The 19232-nt window shown below is 39.6% G+C and overlaps 1 protein-coding gene and 1 long non-coding RNA gene across 8 annotated transcripts; one reads left to right on the top strand and one right to left on the bottom strand.

The window, feature by feature from the left end:
* Positions 1-25: 25 nt before the first annotated feature.
* Positions 26-6744, bottom strand: LOC122158021. Of its 2 annotated transcripts, none has more exons than XR_006168100.1 (3): positions 5053-6744; positions 3126-3307; positions 26-401 (listed from the first exon to the last, which is right to left on the bottom strand). It is a non-coding gene; the product is annotated as an uncharacterized LOC122158021 (long non-coding RNA). The 2 variants fall into 2 exon arrangements; XR_006168098.1 differs by having other exon boundaries at positions 3126-3247; positions 3340-6743.
* Positions 41-19123, top strand: DZANK1 (double zinc ribbon and ankyrin repeat domains 1). Of its 6 annotated transcripts, none has more exons than XM_042814291.1 (20): positions 41-274; positions 889-1009; positions 1197-1314; positions 1690-1786; positions 2511-2632; positions 3137-3219; positions 3598-3715; positions 4636-4749; positions 5872-5964; positions 7687-7809; positions 9525-9689; positions 10261-10489; positions 12167-12270; positions 14311-14385; positions 15287-15380; positions 16260-16348; positions 17523-17603; positions 18152-18279; positions 18547-18621; positions 18857-19123. In XM_042814291.1, exons 1-20 carry the CDS (start codon positions 166-168, stop codon positions 19020-19022), a joined length of 2304 nt encoding a protein of 767 aa, XP_042670225.1. In that variant the 5' UTR covers positions 41-165; the 3' UTR covers positions 19023-19123. The 6 variants fall into 6 exon arrangements, with proteins under 6 accessions (XP_042670225.1, XP_042670208.1, XP_042670216.1 ...); XM_042814274.1 differs by having other exon boundaries at positions 18503-18621; XM_042814282.1 differs by having other exon boundaries at positions 856-1009.
* The last annotated feature ends 109 nt before the right edge of the window (positions 19124-19232 follow it).

Genomic DNA, 19232 nt, shown 5'->3' with positions numbered 1-19232 from the left:
TGCCGAGCGGCGGATCGCGGCGGCGCGTTGAGGTGACGTCACTTGCGCGCGGCGGTGCCGGTTGCCGAGCAGCGGGACGCGTAGGCTCAGATCGCACTGTTGTTAAGAAAAATCATCGTCTGCTTTTCTGTTGTCGTTCCGGTTTAGAGATCACCGCTGAGAAGGATGACGGCGGGCTCTGTGTCGGTGCCGCAGGTCATACCCCTTCGGAGCCCTCTTCCAGGGCGGGCCAAGCACCGGATAGACACCAGTACTCGACTAGAAATAAAGTCAGGTACGAACTGCAGCTTTGCCTCCGTAGAACCTTTTGTTACGCGATCATTTGAACCTTTTAGCCTCCATGCCGTTGTTTGCAGATGATTGTGGTCTTTGCGATCTTTATCATAGGATCACAGAATGGCCTGTATTGAAAAGAACCACAATGATCATCCAGTTCCACCCCCTGCTGTGTGCAGGTCGCCAACCAGCAGACCAGGCTGCCCAAAGCCACATCCAGCCTGGCCTTGGATGCCTCCAGGGATGGGGCATCCACAGCCTCCTTGGGCAACCTATTGCAGTTTATGATCTTCCTTAAGTACCCTGCAATATTACCTATTTGGGTACACCCAATATACTTGCACCAGCATTTTTTTTTTTATTACATGCAAACAATATTACTGACCCAAGGTTATTTTAGTATATTAGTGCTCTCAACAGCTAGTCTCAGGACAGTTTTGTTCTGAACTTTTATGTAATTGCTTCATTATGTGAGAAAATCAAGCATGGTACTGGATATTTCCAGAGTCGTAGAGATGATGTTTGGCTTTTTTCCAGTTCCTGCACAGTTTGGCTAATTACTTTCTCTGTGTTGTTCAGATACACCTGAGGTCTCTATTTATTACACTTTAGATGGAAGTAAACCAGAACTTTTTAGGAAACCTGGCTATGGAGAGCATAACACTTTTAAGTACAAGAGTCCTATCACGTTACCAGTTGGGAAAATAACAGTCAAGGCTCTTGCAGTTACCAAGTAAGTATCCTGGTCTACTTTATTTCTGTTTTGGATGGGACAAAAAGCAGCAGTGGCTTGAAGCCGTGCGGTTTAATGAAGTTTGTACTTAGCAAACAAGGGGCAGCAATCTCCCTGGCCAGGAGATTTCTGGGTTGCTTTCTCATAATGCTTTTTATTCATTAATAGCTTATTTATTGACTTTCAGGGACTGCAGGGAGAGTGCTGTTGTAACAAAGGTGTTTCTAGTAGAGTACAAGCAACCAAACATCCTCTTCTCTATGGAAGACGATGACAAGAAGTTCCTAAAAGATGTCACAACACAGGCAAGTTTTAGCAATTGTAATCTCTCGTCTGAATATAGAAAGTTTGATGTATGACAGTGCTTAGAGATTAAACCTTGACTGCCTGTATTTTCTACATATTTTATTTTCCCCGTTGCTCATCTTTGCAGCCTCAATCCTTTTTATAAAATGAAATTTATAAAATGAAATGTTTTTTTCTTTTCTCACTGTTCTGTCATGACCAATTTGGGTTAAATATACTTAAAATACATTTATCCTCTAAATTTTTCAAATGCTTACAATGAAAATAAATACTTTAATTATATGCCTTTAAAATCATAACAAATAACTACAGCAAGGAAGGATTAGAGCAAAAAGCAACCAATCCTAAGTATTCCAAATGAAATCACTTCTTAGGAGAAGGAAGATGAAATGTTTACTACAAAACTAAAGAAAAATGGTCTGGATGTGGAAATCAAGCCTGCCTGGAGTGAATCACCCCAGGAATTTCAAGGTACGGTATTGCTGCAGGAAATCAGAATAGACTTTCTTTTCTCTTAGCTGAAAATACAGTGCAAGATTTTCACCTAATGTCATCGTTAAAATATAGATAATTCTAAAAAACATCTCAGTGGACAAAACATCTTCTGAGAAATCCAATTTCCATTTCTCGACACTGCACATAGGGAACAAAAATTGCCTTCTATACATACCACGTTGCTTATTAAAAAGAAAAAAATGTGATTCATTTCTGAGCAACATAAGAAGGCTCAATCTTGTACAAGAAAATGACATTAAATTGACGGGATTGCAAATTTATTTGCAGTAAGATTTTAAATAAATCCACAAAGCAGAAACGAAAGCTTGATGGATTTTTATACATAAAGGCTGTTAGCCTGTGCTAACAGCAATGGGAGTGTTCAAGAGCAGGGAATCACATTAATGTCTGTGCATTTTACTCTTGGTTTTTGAAATGCAGGAAGGAAAAAAAAAGCTAAATTGAGGAAAATATAAAAGGAAGCTCATTTGGAAAGGAAAGAGGTTTCTTCTAGTTTAATTTCCTGTAATTCCACGCAGTTTGTTTTAACCCAGAATATGGATGTGAAAATCAGGTATGAATGACTAGAAATATGCTTGCCTATTGAAATTTAAAATTTGAGAATATGAAATAGTCATATTGACATATATGTCAACTGTATGAAGTGAATACCAGTAGAATAACAAGTCTTTGATTTTAGACTTGGAGACAGAAAGAAAGATTGAGCACAAGCCCCTGCAAGGACCACAGCTCCTGAGCAGCCCTTTGGGAACAGCAGGGTATGGAGAGGATTCCTCAGCACTACCAACAGAGTCCTTACAGGCAAGGAAAGGGGCATGGAGGAAAACTGCACAAGTCTGTCCAGAAAAGAGAAAGATGTGAAAATCTGTGATCATTTTTATACAACCTCTCAGAAACTAGTGCCTTTGGCTGCACCGTACACTACTGATTTAAAGATATGGGTAAAGGCACGCTTCAGTAGGAAAGCAGTTATCAGTAAAGACAAAACCAAGCATGACAAATTACCAATGCCTGCACTGTTACAAATCCCTTTCTAATACATTACTGAAACTGCAATTAACAAATGTTTAAAACCTAAGATTTAAACATCCTGTCATGGATGTGACAATTTTATTTTTTGTTAAGAATCTCTGGGTCACTAATACAGCTAATGGGAAGTGTATTAGATATTCCTTAAAGCAGTATGTTTCAATGCACTTTGTCTCAAATCACATGTCTTTAGCTGTATTAGCTAGATGCATTTATGTGCATTTTGTATGCATTTGGCAAACATTAATTAATGCAAAAGAATTACCTTTATTTCAGTTTGCCAGTTCTGCAGTGCCCAGCCGGAAGAGCCTAGCAAGCACACAGGTGGCAAGGATCCAGAGAGAGAGAGATTTCCTCAGGTGAATGACTTCCATTGACATCTTTGTCCTTAGAAAGAAACAGAGCAATTGCTTCCAACAACTGAGTTGATGATGCTGTGAGACTCTGCTATAAATAAGAAAAGCAAAACAGTTACTCACAGTAGGTGACACAGCTCAGGTATCAGTAGACCTTATATGGTGAGTAAAAATCATGAAAGAGCTTCCACCTTGCAAAGCTCTTCATTGTTCAGCCTCCTGCAAAAGACACTGGGGAACGGCCTGGTGAGCCACCATAGACTAGGAGCCACAATTTACAAATCAGTGGCCTAAGTCCAGACACAAATGGTTCCAGATTTGTCACTGTTACGCACCAGTACGTCACCAAAACAAGATCAGCCAGCTTGCTGTTGTTTTCAGATGTGCATACTGCTCTGCACCTCGCCTGTCTGACCCCTCGGCTCACTTCTGCCAGGAATGTGGCTCTCCTATCCCACCCATGCCAGTGCGCCGCTTCCCATCCCCTGAAGGAGCACAGGTCAGCAAAACATCGTAACACAATGAATCCTCTGTGGAGGAACTTCCTCAGCAAATTACATGTTCATTGTTTAGTCACTCTTTCATTGGAGAAGTTCTTTTTCTTATTTTGTTTGGAAATTTCAGCAGGGAATAACTACCAAAGTAGTTATTCAATGGAGGGCAAAATTAACTGGATTGCTGCAGGTGCCACATATTTTAATAAGGACAACTTTATAAAAGTAAATTGTATTTTATTCACTTGTGCCAGGAAACATCACCAAATTCAGATTCCTCCTCATCCTGCAACAACAACTGCATCTTCAGGAGCTGCATATGCATCTTATTTCAGTGCTAACTAGTGAGGTTAGTTAGCTAGTAACTAGTGTCTATGCCACAGCTGTAGAAGATCCATCTAATATGCCTGAAGATTTGAACAGTGGTGTGTATGTCAGAACACTAAGTTTTTGCAGTTATGTCTGTAACTGTCTTCCATAAGCTCTTCCCAGGAGATAATAACCCTATCTAATGAGTCAATGGTGTTGTTTTTTTCCTCCTGTATCCTCAGAAAGATGTCTTGTCTGAGACAATGCTGTAGTTTCAAGAGATGACTGAAAATATTGAGCACCTCTGTAGTTCATAGTTACAACGACTTGAGCTGCCTACACACATTATGATAGCATTTAAATTGACTGTGAAGTAACTTAGCACCTTTCTGGCACACGTATCAGTAAAGCATTCTCTTTGATCAGTGTCAACTTTTGTTTTCTGCTGTCAGTCCACTGACTTTGCTGCTGATAGAAACTCTAATGAGCAAGATATAGAAAATACAATATTGTGACATTAATGACAATATCGTGGCAAACTGTCACAGTATCATTAAGGATCTCATGATAACCTTAATGATCTCCTTAATAAGATGTGATACATTTTTTCTTTCAGATGGCACCATGTCTTGAATGCAAACATCTCGTGCCAATGAATACGCCCACCTGCATTGTGTGTGAGTCACCAATAGATCCACAACTGCAGCCCCAGACCAACACCTGCTTTAAGGTAACTGAGAATAAATATAACAACTCAGTAATTTAACTCCTGGCATGCATTTCTTTAACAGGTGACAACTCTATGAATATTTTGAATCTAACGTGAAATACCTTAAAGCAGCATTAAGAGTTAGTAGGGTTAAAAAAGCTTGGATAGGAATAATTATTAAAGGCAAAAACACATAAGCTCAGGAAAGCACGCTGAAGAGCACCTGAGGTAGAAGCCCCAATGACAGGAATGCATGGAACTGTATTTAGTAGGGATCATCTTATCAATAAAGTGTATTAAGTATATTCTGATTACTCTGCTTACCTCATGTGATTGTGAGTGCTCAGTAGAGGTCAGCTGGAAGGATCAGGGCGGTCTTGGTCAGTGATCTGAAAGTACTGATAGCTTTAACTGGACAAAGTTGGCCCTACAAAATACTCCCCATGTGCGGGCATGTGGACCATGGGAACCTTCCTCAGTCGTGCTGCTGAGGGAATAGGTTGTGAAGTGGGGACTGATATTACACATCAGCAATTGGTTGTGGAGCTGTTGACAAAAGGGTTTTAGTTTCTATGATTACAGGACCTTGCTTGAGGATCAACATTTCCTTAAAGAAATGGGATCCACCTCATTAAACAGGGCAAGGGTATCTTGGCTAGCAAAATATCTTTATCAGGCTGACCAGATAAGGAGGGCTTTAAGCTAAGAATAAAGTGGAATAAAAGTTCCTAGCAGCCCTGTGAAGCAGCCCCTGAGGCAGGGCTGACAAGCACAGGAACACATAATCGACAAAACAAGGTTTTTGTTTTTTCCTTGCAAATATGGCTGCCTCTGTTGTGCATGAGTGCAGTGACTGAACAAGCTGACACTAATGACTTTAAAGGCCTGCAGGTATTGATACTGGATCTTGAGTGAATTGTACTGTAGATTGAATAAAATAAAACTGGCACAAAGATATGCAGATGTGTGACAATGAGGCAATACAGCTTAACAAAAATCTGAAGCCCACAGCACAGACTTCGTCTCTCTTCTAATTGCAGAGCTGAATAAGCACAGCAGTTTCTAAGATAAAGTCCTCTTGCTATGATTGTTGTTCACTGTTTTCAAATACTGTATGAAATGTATTCTTTCTTTATTTAAAAGGGCAAAGTGATTTGTCAGGCATGTGGCACAGGAAATCCTCTTCACCTTAAACATTGCGTGACCTGTGAAAGCAAACTGCCTGAAACACAGATGGTAAGGCTTGTGTCGGCTGCGGTAGCATTACTGAAATCAAACCATAAAATTATTTGCTTTTCAAAGCAGAAGTCATGGCCCTGTGTGCCTATGTTACAAAAGCAGAGGATCCCACCCACATGCCATATTGTGGATCAGTACTCCCACAGATGCACCATCACAAAGGACAAGCTCAGCATTATGCAAATGTATCCTATACTTTCAAATTTCTCCTGCGGAAATCAGGACTGGAAATGCCATTGTCAAAACTCAGGATGCTCTTTAAAAACAGGTAGCTGTGACTCCATGGGAGTCCTGCTGGTATTCAAATTATTTTTAATTGCAATAGAGAACTAGAAGAAGATTGTTCTCATTGATTTAAGTTACTTTGTGAAAACAAAATCGCCTTTTACATTATTTTTGTTATCTCCATTTGCTGCTGCCCCTATGTAGATGAAGTTCCCGTGTTTGTATTTGGTGCTGACTCTGCACAAAAAAAAAAAAGTAACTGTTCCCTCTAAAATTGATGTTTGCTTCAGATCTCATTTTAGTTTGCTTATTGAATACCTTGGAAGAATTTTAGTTTTACTTTGGAAGAGAGAAATCTTGTATGAAAAGCTTAGGATACATTTCACTTCTTCAGATTCTCAAGTAGAAACGAGAGAATAACAATTTGCAAGTAAAAATCTGATCATTATGGCAACATCCTGAGTTTTAAAACCATCAGTAGCCAGATGCAAAGGTCTCTGGTACAGCCAGTGAGGTGTCACTTCAAAGTGAACTTCAGTAGGAATCTGTACTTACTTACCTAAGAAGATCATGGGTTTAACTGCTTCACTGAATGTAGGCATTAATGTGTAACTGCATAAAGTTGGGCATGTGACATGAACAATGAGCTCTGTAATGGCCAAGAAAGAAAGTTAAATGCTCATTTAATCATCAATGTTCTACAAACTTTACTGTTAATATTGATTGGTGATAACCAAGAGTAATTCCTGAATAACTGATTAACTGATCATTAGTAATAATACTGATATTGCTATTTATGATTGTTAAATAATTTAGATGTAGAACATGTTTAGACTTGTTAGTTCCCTGAAGCAAAACCTAATAAAACATTTTATGCCTATTTGTCCTAGTTAGGATCTATGTTCAGCCTCTGCAAGTTTCAGATGAAAAAAAAAATCTTTCTTTTGCATACCGTGTAAGTAAATTGTAGTTGAAAAAGTAGGTAATATGTAACTTGTATGAGGTAAATGTGTGCAAAAAAAATATCCACGTGGCAGATATCAGCTGAGTGAAAATTCGCTGTCTGAACACACTTTCCTAACATACTCCAAGAAAGCTTTTAAAAGGTATTGAGAAAAATAACTCTTGTGTTTTGCATTTCAAAGTACAAGTTTACCAGGAGAGAAACCTCCTTGTCGATTCCAAATATGCATGGGGCCATATGAATAAGCATGCACTGTAAAAGAACAAGATTGCAAAAGATTTTTTTTTTGCACTATTTTGTACTAAAACAAACAGTAAATTAATTAGTACCACATTTTATTGTGGCTTTGCAAATAAAAAAGTGGCAAGTTAGAGCAAAGTCAGTCTGTTGCTTATTCTATGTTGAAATAATTCCTTTAGGCTGAATTTTATGTTATCAACACAGCTTGCTTTCCTGTTTCACCTTATTTAGCCATTGAACTTTTCTTTGTAAGAACTGTTTTCTACCTAATGCTTACCTTGTTTTATTAGCCCACGTTGGGAAGAGATCCTCCCCCACCTTACACCAGTCAGCAAGGGAAGACAGTATTCTGCTCAAAATGCAATCGTGTGAACCACTGTGATGCACGTTTCTGTGACTGGTGTGGAGCCAAGGTACGCTGGTCTTTTTGTTGACAAATCTGTTTTTGCTCATCTGTGAGCTGCAGCAATTACAATTTTCTCTTTGCAAAGCTCTTGTCAGATAGCACATAGTTACTACTATCAAAACACTTGCTTAAAGCACACAGGATAAAGAAAAAATAAAGACTGAGGTTATATCTTGACTCCACTTTAGTCAATGACTAAAGAGTTTAGAGATGTAAATAAATTGCCATGGATCAGTGAGCATCACCTTACTCCATCTGTTGAGATGCAGTAGCCACGCACTCTGCCAAAGTAACTTATTCATTAAGAGTTAAAGCATACACTAACATAACTCAAGTTTTCCTACATTCCTACATCCTGGGCTATGATCATCTGTCTATTCAGGCAGCTACCAGAGATGAGATGATGCATGCAACTGTTTTGGCTGAAGGCCTTAAGTAAAGAGAAATACATTCTCAATGAATGCTCAGTAAAATTTTTGCATGGTACAATTTCAAGGTAAGATTATTTTCCCAGAGTATAATACTTTTTTGTTTTTTTCTGTGAGCTGAGTCTACATAAAACTGAAAACATTCCCCTATATGCAAACACAGGGGGTCAGTACCAGGACCACTACTCTTTAGTATCTTCATCAGTGACATCAACAGGGGGATCAAGTGCATCCTCAGCAAGTTTGTGTATGACACCAAGCTGTGTGATATAGTTGACAGACCCAAAGAATGAGATGCCATTCAGAGAAACCCAGATGGGCTCTGGCAGTTGGCCCAGGAAAACCTCATGAAGTTCACAAGGTCAAGGTCTTGCACCTGGGCCATGGCAACCCCTACTATCAGCACAAGCTGAGGGATGTAAAGATAGAGTGCAGCTCTGTTGAAAAGGAACTGGGGCATTCTGGTGGGTGGCAGCTGAACAGGAGCCAGCAATATGCCCACACAGCCCAGAAAGTCAACTGTATCCTGGGCTGCATCAAAAGAAGTGTGGCCAGCAGGGTGAGGGAGGTGATCCTGCCCCTCTGCTCTGAGCTGTGAGACCTCACCTGGAATGCTGTGTCCAGATGTGGAGTCCTCAGTACAGGAGAGATGTGGATCTGTTGGAGCACATCCACAGGAGGGCCACACAAATGATCCAAGAAATGGAACGCCCTTAACACAAGGATGGGCTGAGAGCTAGGGCTGTTCAGCCTGAGGAAGAAAGAGAAGGCTCCAGGTAGACCTGAGAGCAGTCTTTCAGTAGCCGAAGGAGGGCTGTAAGAAAGAAGAGGCCAGGCTCTTCAGCAGAGTCTGTTGTGATAGGAAAAGGTTTCAAACTAAAAGGAGGGAGATTGGATATAAGAAAGAAGGTTTTTTTTTTTTACAATAAGGGTGGTGAGGCAGAAGAACAAGTTCCCCAGAGAGGTGGTGGAAGTCTTATCCCTGCAAACATTCAAGGTCAGGGTGTACAGGGCTCTGTGCAACCTGACCTACCTGTAGGTGTCCCTATTCATTGCAGGGCAGTTGGACTAGATCTGTCGGAAAACACGTTTCTCTCCATATGGTGGCGCTGAGATTGCTGAAGAGTCAGTCTTGTATCTACCAGCGTTAGTCATCTGGTATCTTGGTTAATGTTTCTAATCTAATAGCTTTAGATAGTGTTATTTTACTGCCTTTTAATTCATGTAATAGCTTTCCTTTCCCAAACTGTGTGTTGTATTTCTGTAGTCACAAGTGTCTCGTTAAACTTTCCAGCCTGACCCTCTGCCATGCTACTTTACTTGTTACAAGTGTGGTACAAAAACTCGTCCATATGCTCGTTTCTGTGGGTCCTGTGGTGTTTACATAGAGCCCCCATCAAGGTTGAGTTCTCAAAATGGAGTTCACATGGATTCTGGAGACTCGCTGAGATTTTCTGAGGTAAGACACACAGAAATTCAAAGCCAGGCTTGAATATGGCTAAAAGACGTACTGATCTACACCAACAGCAGACTAACCTAACTCTATGCACTTCCTTTTTGAGATGTTGTGCTCTGTGAGCACGCCGAGAGCAAAACCAACTATATTTGTACTGATAACTATCTTCTTCATAAATGTGGACTTAGCCAAAGGCTTTAATCCAGTCTTATTTAAATACCAAAATGAGAAACAAGCAGCTTTTCAAAAGTCTTCATTCTTTAAGAAATTTTATCTTAGTACTTGTAAATTATTTGCGTCCTGCTAATATAAGGCACTACTTCATGAATGTGTGACTCTGCCTTGAAAATTAGCAAGGCCAACTAAGTGACTTGATTCTGCTGACAGTCACAAAGAGTTTTTCTTTCTCAAATATTTGTGATAAATTGCATCATTGTTACTGACTGATAACTATAACCAACAATTGTTAATAACTCTCCCTTCTAGCTTTGTCATTCTTTTACAATTTTTATACTGTTTTAGCTGTAAGCCATCTAATTACATTAGACTTTTTCTTCCTCTCCACCCTGTACAGCCTAAATCACTTCAAGCTCAAATTGCCTGGCAGCCTCTTCCTATTTCCTTCTCCAAATCGAGAACAGAACTAAAAGAAACAGAAGATAAAGGAACCCAAACCGTTGGACTTTTTTACCCGTCTAGCAAACTGCTGGAAAAGAAGGAACTTGAGCTGGTTTTACACAAGGAAAAGCTGCAAAAGATGAGTGATCATAAGCCTCTCCTGACAGCTATAAGTCCTGGAAAAGGTTAGCAAGAGCTTTGATTTTATGTGATCGTGAACAACTACTCTTATTCAAAACAAAGCCCTGACATATGACCTTGTTTTCATTCAATAGGTGACAGTCTATGCCATGGGCCATCACTGACTGACATCCTTACAAGCCTGTTTTCCAACCAGTCTCTTGTAAATGAAGGGCCTTAGAAATCCAATCACCATAATAGCTAAAAGAAAGCGTGTCAGCAATAATAAAATTGTGGCTAATGAGTCCAGAGCAGTCTTCCTAGAGTGCTAATAGTTTGATTACCTAAGATCCTAAAAGACAAGGGACAAATGTGCCCTGTATCTGGGCTGGAAACCAGTGAACAAATCCTATTCCACAGTGAAGATAGGTTCAATGGAGCCTGTTGGGAATGTTACTGAACAGAATTCTGAGGCACTGAGGGTTAGCTCTTGAAAAATATGATATGAGGCTTGTCTATGTGAAGAATTTGTGTGGAATGGTGTTGTGAAATAAACAGACATTGTAGAAGAAAAATAAACTAAACTAGGGAAAGTGACTCTTAAAAGCATTACAAAGATCGGGTTGGTAAAAACATTGAGAGCTCTGGCAGTCTCCATCTTACAGCCCCCAGAGTATCAGTACATCACTCATTGCAGAGACTGTCCATACAGACACTGCTGTATCAGTACTGCAGTTTCCCTACTCTTTGGCTCTAAAATGTGACATTTTATCTTGGTGACATCACTGTAGGAAAGACAGTTCTGACTTAACTGAGCATGTCAGAGAGCTTAATTTAATCAGAGATAATAAAGGATTGGCCGTTAGTGGTGCAGCTTTTGACTTGTGAGAGAACAACTTTCACTAGGAAAGATTGAGAAGAAATTCTGAACTGCTTTTGAGCAACCCCAGATTTGCTAATTTTTATCTGACTTTAGAACAGACAGCTGTGTTAAAACTACATTCTCCATTAGAGCCTGCCAAGGGCTGAGGAATGTATTTCATTCTGAAAAAAATCAATGTCTGTCACATCCAGTTTTTATGCTGTTCTTTTACCTTGGTGGTAAGCTTAATGAAGGGCTTGAAAGTACATGCATCAACGGGACTATATGCTGACACCCAGTGAAAGCTTCCTTATATAGACCAAATATGTTCTAGAGATTTGGAGAGGCAAAAAAAAATATGGGAATGCTTAAGCTTTTCATACACTCTCCCATACATAATTGAAATGCATGTATTTGGAGATTGAGTCACACAGAGCAGGATGCCATTTAGGCTCCATTACTATGTCTGCAGTTTTCGGATTTGTCTTATTGTTAGCTGTCAGTGACCTCAAATCAACTAAAAATCCGTTCAAAAATGTACAGTTGCTAGTTGTACTATTGTACTTTTATCCTGAAATCAAAAGTTTCTTCTTTGCACAGGGCCAGTCTTGACTCCAAAGAACTCTGAGATATGATTTTGTTGTGAACAGAGCTGCCCTAAGAATGAATTATATCTTATGGATGAGACAGTATTCCACCTTTTTTTTTTTTTTTTAAAGAGTATAACTTACTTGATCAGTTACATTTTCTGAAGAAAAATTCAGTCCTTTTTTATGTTTCTGTGAAAATCTTCTATACTTAAAATAAATTATCAGATGAGTAGAAGAAATACTAATCATAATGTCAGGGATGTTTCTCCTGCTTAACTCTCTCTCATCAGGCTACTGGAGAAAACAGCTGGATCACATTTGTGCTCACCTTAGAAGCTATGCTCAGAACAACCTTGAATTCAGAGCACTGGTTGGAGAACCTCGAATGGGAAAGGTAGGAGTAATATCTTCCAATCCAAAGCATCATGAAAAGATTATTCTGGCTGATAGACAAACACTGGAGTAAGCATCTCAGTTTTCTTTAGACCTTGACCCATTTCTATGTGGAGATTTTTGTTTTTGTTGTTCCATTTTTCACTTATTCTGTCACTGAATGTTTATTTCTGCCTATAGCACTCTCTTTTCAGTTAGAGAAGTGACAGAAGCCAGAAGGCTCTTGCTCAGCTGCTTTTACAGAATCCCAGAGCAGGCAATCAAGAAGAGACCATGGACATCTCTGTAGTTGTTCAGTTAAATGAGCCCTACTAGAAACAGCATTTAGGTGATATGTTTGCCCCTGCTCAGAGCTGCATTACACCAGCAGATAGCAGTAATTCTCTGTGGTTATATAGCCTACTTTGAGGATAAACTGTATCAGCAGTGGAACGGTGAATTCTTTTCATACCAGAGATAGGGCCTTCAGTGCACCCAAGTGCATTAAAATGATTAGATTGTAGCAGCAAGAAAGTAGAAATTGGAGGCTCTTCCTAAAGAGTCCTAGACAACACAGCTTGAATGGCAGAGACCACTCGGTCCCTGTCCTGAGGGAGGTTCAACTCTGTCTAAACTTTGCCTGACAGATGTTTGTTTTGAAGCTTTTAAAACTCACCAACAATGGAGATTTCACAATTGCCCGAGGCAGTCCTTTTCTGCAGTCAATTATCCTTTGCAGTTCAGTTGTGGTGCTGTATTGCTTTCTTTGGCAGTCCTGCTGGATTAAGGAGTTGCTTCCTCCCTGAATGAAGGCTTTCCTAGGTGAAGCCAACACAGCTGCTCCTAGGTGATGCCAGCACAAGTGGTAATGACAATGTCCCATGGACTGGATCAACAAAGTGACCTAGGCTAAAACTATCTGGGAAGAAAAAACATCAGTACTAATATAAAAGAAAGTTGGCAGCAAGCAGATGGAGGTGGGATGAAGGCAGAGGTATGGTTAGGAATTCCTTAAACTGGCACAGCTACCGGAAAACTTTTCTGTGTCTGACCTTGCTCCAGTTCAAACTCAATGCATCTTATCCTGTCCTGACTGATATGACACAAAAATGAAGAAAACAAGTATAGCACATAGAAATTGCTATAAAAAAATCTCATGAATACTGAAGTGAGAAATCTGTTATTTGGCAAGAGTTCCTTTTTTGGAAGGTTTAGCAACCCATCAGATATTTTGTACCTGAGCTGTATACCCACTGAGACATATTTGGTAGACCAACATGTTCAGAAACTGTAATGCAACTATAAATATAAAAGATATGTTTGATAAAGGTGGTACAGCAGGTGAGGTGTAGGTCCACTGCAACTTGTTTCCTTTGCTAGTGACCTCAGAAAGCCCGAGTTGCCTACTGCTGCTTTCCTGGGCTTTTGTCATTCTAATATGTTGAAACCACTGTCCCCAAAAATAACAGAAGTTATTCAAAGTAGATGCCAACTATCTGAGCCTCTTTCTCAGTTGTAATGAAGATTGGAAACATAACCAACCTTATATTAAATTCTCAGTCTGCTGCAATATTACCGTATCACATTCATTTCAATTCTTTATAATCCCCTGTGAGCTTACATATAAGTAACTTCAAGACCTTTTTGTAAGCAGTACCCTCTCAACTTTTTTTTTTTTTCCCCAAAGTTGCCAATGTTTTGTGACAGATGGCACTTCTACAGACTGATACAACTAAAGCAGCAGTCATTTCTCTTGGCATAAAGAATCTTAACAACACGACCTTCCATGCAACTGCAAAATCTTGGTTGAAATTGACTGTACTCTTACGGAACACAGACATTTGGCATTTCAGTCATTCTGACGTTCCCAGCTACTCAAAATATTACCTTTTCTTTGCTCAGTTAAATGGGAAGCATTCATATTGTATTAGAAACAGATAAAAGTAATGTGTGATTTTATGTATTGGCTCCACAATAGATACTGACAGCCCATTGCCATGACTCGTTGTTATGTATCTTTTGTAAGAGATATTAACAGTTCTTGGTTGCTCTCTCCCTGCAGATTACTTCTGCTGCCCTCCATGAGAACGACCATCAAGTCACTATTACGTTAAATTATGCTCTTGCTATTAACAAGGTCAGTTTGGGGGATGAGGCCCATCGTCAGGCAGCCCGTGTAAAGTTGTTGCTAGAGCAGTCAGGGTAACATTGATATATTTTAAATTCAGGTCTAAACAAGGTATTATTTTGTTCAGAGGATGTTAATTCTTCACCTCAGAGAAAGGAATCTTCTTTGTTTTCTTTTGGAGCTGGTTCAACAGGTATCTTTATCTGATAAAGCCAGACTTCACAGTCGTGTTGCTATCATTTTGCATTTTGTTAGTTTACTATTAATATTTACATTTTTCTTCCTAGTGATGATATTCAGTCATTCTAGCACCTCTGAGCACCTTATCTTAGAACCTCTTTCCATCTACATATTGTGCTCTTCAGCAACACAGTTAATAATAACGTTCAGTAGTTTGGAGATTTACCAGATCTCCTATAATACTATTCAAACACTCAAAATCCCTACCTCCAGAATCACTGTGTTACAAAAACCAGCTTTTCAAAGATGGAAATCTGCCATCTCAAAGATTCAAAATTCAGACTCTGTCTCCTGTGTAGAATCTTCAAGAGCTCTCCTTGCCAAACGGTGCCTGAGAAGCTGTATCACAGCATTTCACAAGTGAGGAATGAATCAGATCTTTCAGCTGGTAGAGGCACTTTCATTTGGACAAGAATCTTCATTTCAATAAGTGAAGTTGTATAGCTTCTTTTTTTTTTTTAATCAGAAGACACTATCACATAGTTTAGAAGGAAACAGTGCATTATCTTGCCAGAAAACAGTTCAATTCCAGATACTCATGTAATCTGAGACTGATATTGAAAGCCTACATGTTTGCTGTTTTTTTCGGATGTGCACCACCACTGTTTTTGTGCTACGAAGTTTGTAATAGCATAATCTGATTAACTTCCTGCATTTGATCATTCTACAGGGTGTTCATACCAAACCAGTCAAGTTCAATAATCATTACCTGACCAGCGTAACAGAGGGCAGAGATGAACAGGATGGCAGTCAGCCTAGTTCTGGTAAGAATCTTTACTCCTGTCATTGTGATTAAATATTGCAGTCAAGAATAAGGAACTGCTGCTTAGAATGTTAGATTCTGGGACAGGCAAACATACACAAGGTGCACATTCTGTCCCTTAATTTGATCTTTAAGTGTCAAATTCTGTTTGAGTTGTGATTTCAGCAATGGAGACTGTCAAAAGCTCACAGGTCTGCCTCATAGCCAGAGAACAGCTGGAAAGGCCAATGAACTGTGGCCACAGCAATGTTTTTATTCTAGTGATGGAAACTGCAGCTGCTTTGTGTATTGTTTTCCAATAGGAGCCAATATATCTCTACATTTGAGCTCTGCCAGGGACTTCAGCCTTGGTATGTTTGGCAAACATAAGAAATGAAATACATTAACTATAGACCTAGTTTTCAGAGACACTTAACTTCCATCTCCCAATGCCCTCCTGCACAGAGGTATATATATTTTAAAAACACTGGATGTACATATATATTCTCCATGTCCTCTAGTCTTGTTCTCAAGTATTTGGGAACTAAAAAGCATTGAAAAAATTGTTAAGGCTTTTAGTCAAAACAATTCATCCGAGTCAAACTCAATGAATAGCTGCAGCTAGCTAAGAGATTCAAACACTCCAACTCCATATTTCACTGAATCTTCATTTCAAAACAGCAAGTTTTTAAGTCTGCTCGAGTGCAAACCTTTTGTTAAAACCAGTCTGATCTGCAACAAACGTTTCATCACTTTCTCTTGTAGAAAACTAATAAATATCACTTTCATTTCAGCACAAAATGAAATATTTTTGGATCAATTATTTCCAGACTTTTTCCCTGAGTTCTTGTTAGGATACTGACTCTGTTTTGAATTGTTTGCTCATTTCCCTTTCTGGTAGGCAAAGAAGATCATAATCTTTCATATTCAAGAGGCAAAATAAAGAGAACAAAATCAAGAACACTCACAGAAAAAGAAGATAATCTCCTGGTACGTATCTTCTGCTGGTACAGGAAAAACTAGATATGGAGCAGCACCAACAAGAAAAAGGGCACCCAAGGATAAAAATAGAAAGCTGACATGGGGAAATGGAGTTGGGAGGAAGGAGACAGAAGTCTAACTTAATTCAAAAGCTGAAAATTGATGGCTGACCTTTATTTCAAAACTGAAAACGGTCAAGCTGTCTTCCTACCAAAAGCTTAATGAGACTATTCCTGGTTTTGGATTCATTCTGTCTTAATGACACAGTGGTAAATACTGTTGCAGAATGATTTCTTATAGGTTTTTCTAAAAAGCAACATCTGATGGAGGCATTACCATCTTCCCTCGATGTTGCCTCCAGGTTCTGACCCTACAGAACATCCCCTGTGCTGTAGCTGCTGCATGAAGTCTAACTGCAAACAAGACAGGTTACGTAACCTATGCAACAAGTTTTAAATTAGCTCAGTTTTCTCATCAAGCTGAGATGCCAGATGGCCAAGGCATTCTCTAATGCAAAAAGCAAACCTCTATTTCCACTAGAAACCAAGCACTCAGGAAGCACTGCCTACTCTTTTATTCATTATTTCAAGAGGGAAACGTGCAGTTATCTGTGCTTGGATCACTCAGCCTACTCAATAGGTGGAAGAAGATGTAAAGCTTTGCGATGTGAGTCCAGAGATGAAAATGGTTTGTCAAGTGCGTGGGCTTTGGAAAAGGGGGGAAGAAAGTGAAAGGGTGGAAAGAAATAAAATGAAAAAGGTGTCGGTATTGTTAAATATTTAGTTAAATAAGCTCTGTAACATTTTGTAAGTAACACGCTCCCACAAGTTCTGGAAGCTTCAGACTTTGATTCTATAGGAAAGAACTAATGCTGTGTTTAATTTGACTGTTGTGAGAAAGTCTCTGTCCAGCTCTGGACAGGTGTATTGATGTAAAGCTAATCATTTGCAGATCTGTTTACAATCAAGACTCGAGTAGTGAGATATTAGCCTGGGTTATCCAACATTTGTTCAGAGTCAGAAAGAAATTCCCACAGAAGGGTCTGAGGTAATGCAGGCTCAGCTATACTGCAGTCTTCTCTCAACAACATTTTGTGTGCATTTCCCAATCATCACCCAAATGCAGATATCCTACTTGTATTTCCACTATGTGAAAGGTAAGGGAGTTTCCTGTGTTTCCACAGCCAGAGTCCCAGCAACTACTGGATGAACTGGGTACAAAGGGGAAAGGAAGAATCGCCTTGATAGAACAGTTGCTTAGTGAAGTAAGTTACCATTTCACCTTACAAATCTTTGGCCACTTACTGCATGAATATTAGCCTGGCACGTGATTTCAACTTCACACTTAGGAGGTAGCCTCCTCACAGTACAACCATCTTCAGGAACATTTTAAATGAGAAACATCTACTTTACATTTATATTATTTGTCCCCAAATTTCTATTTAGCGGGTTCGTAAGGCATTCTCCTCTAGGTTTCACCAGGCCACATAGAAAGAAAAAACGAGTGTTGGCGGAAGAGTCCTTTACGCAGAAAAGAAACAAAGCACACATCCTCTGCTTTTTGGCTGTAGAGTAAGCACAGCTTGACTGTGGGAATCTGTTTGGACTGCCCTTGTTGCATACACGTACTCTGGTTCTGAGCTAGGAGACAACAGTTTTCAGACAGAACATGAAGAATCAATAATATAATTTGGATATTTCTGTCCTGAAAATAGAGACCACTTGCCAGTATAAATTGATGTAACATATTAATGTTAAAGCACAGTGGAAAAATACGGCTTGTAACAGCTTACCTTCCTCCTGCATGTTCTAGGGAGCTGACCCAAACTGCACCAACACTGAGGGCCGACCTGCTCTGACGGTGGCTGTCCTTAACAGGCATGCAGAAGTGATCTCTCTTCTTGTACAGAAAGGTGCTGACATTGACCAGCAGTCAGGACTGTAAGTGAGCTGTGGTTCTCTGCCTCAGGTCTTTACCAAAAATGTACCTGTATCATTTCAATTAGAAAATCTACTGTTCTATTTAATTTCTTTCCCATCAACTTCAACTTAATACACTAAACCACATCGAAGCACACAAAAGAAATCAGTGCAACTTCTTGTATATTCTATTCCTATTAATTTTCCTTAGTTTAATCTGTTATAACATTTCCTTGCATACCAGGGTTTCCTTAGCAAAGAAGTACATTGCTGACTCCTTCCCTGCAGGCACAACAACACCGCTCTGCATGAGGCAGTTCTGCTTGGACTGGAGGGAAAGGAATGTATCCGAGCCCTGTTACGGTAAGTGCTGCAGCTGGGCATCCACCCAGTGTACCTGCACAGATCTAGCAGCAGTGGTGATGGACAAGAGCCTGCCCAACACTCAGTGCTGCCCCCTCACAGCTGGCCTTGCAGGAAGAGGCATCCAGGAAGTCTAAGCGACTCCACGTCAGTGCCTACATAGAAGCAACTCAGCTAATTCCAGTAACTTGGAATGAATTTAAGTAGCTTAAAACAATCTATTCTTTACTTACAGCTGCAATGCAAGTATTAAAAAGAAGAATACAAAAGGACAATCGGCATATGATTTGGCTGTTACAGCTGGAAGTAACGAAATTATTTCATTGTTTGCAAGTGAGCTTGGACAGGGAATGTTGGATAGCCTCACAAAACCAAGGGACATTGGTCTTGTCAGCATTTGATTACAACTGCCTTTTCTCCAAGATAGAGCTCAAGGTTCTCCGAATTCAAGAGAACTTAAACTTGCACATCCAGTCCAGTTTGGCCTGCAGACTTTGCTGAATCATACAATAAACTGATTATTTTGTAAAATATTCTCCCACTTACTCCCAGCAGTTCAGAACATAATTCTTCACTGTCTGTGCACTGGTGAAATTTCCTTCCCTAACTTA

The sequence above is a fragment of the Centrocercus urophasianus genome, unplaced genomic scaffold (assembly GCF_019232065.1).
Source record: "Centrocercus urophasianus isolate 14NV4802_14NV808 unplaced genomic scaffold, USGS_Curo_1.0 seq_10, whole genome shotgun sequence".
NCBI lineage: Eukaryota > Metazoa > Chordata > Aves > Galliformes > Phasianidae > Centrocercus > Centrocercus urophasianus.
The sequence above is the reverse complement of the archived record's forward strand: the minus strand, read 5'-3'. Positions and strand labels throughout refer to the sequence as shown.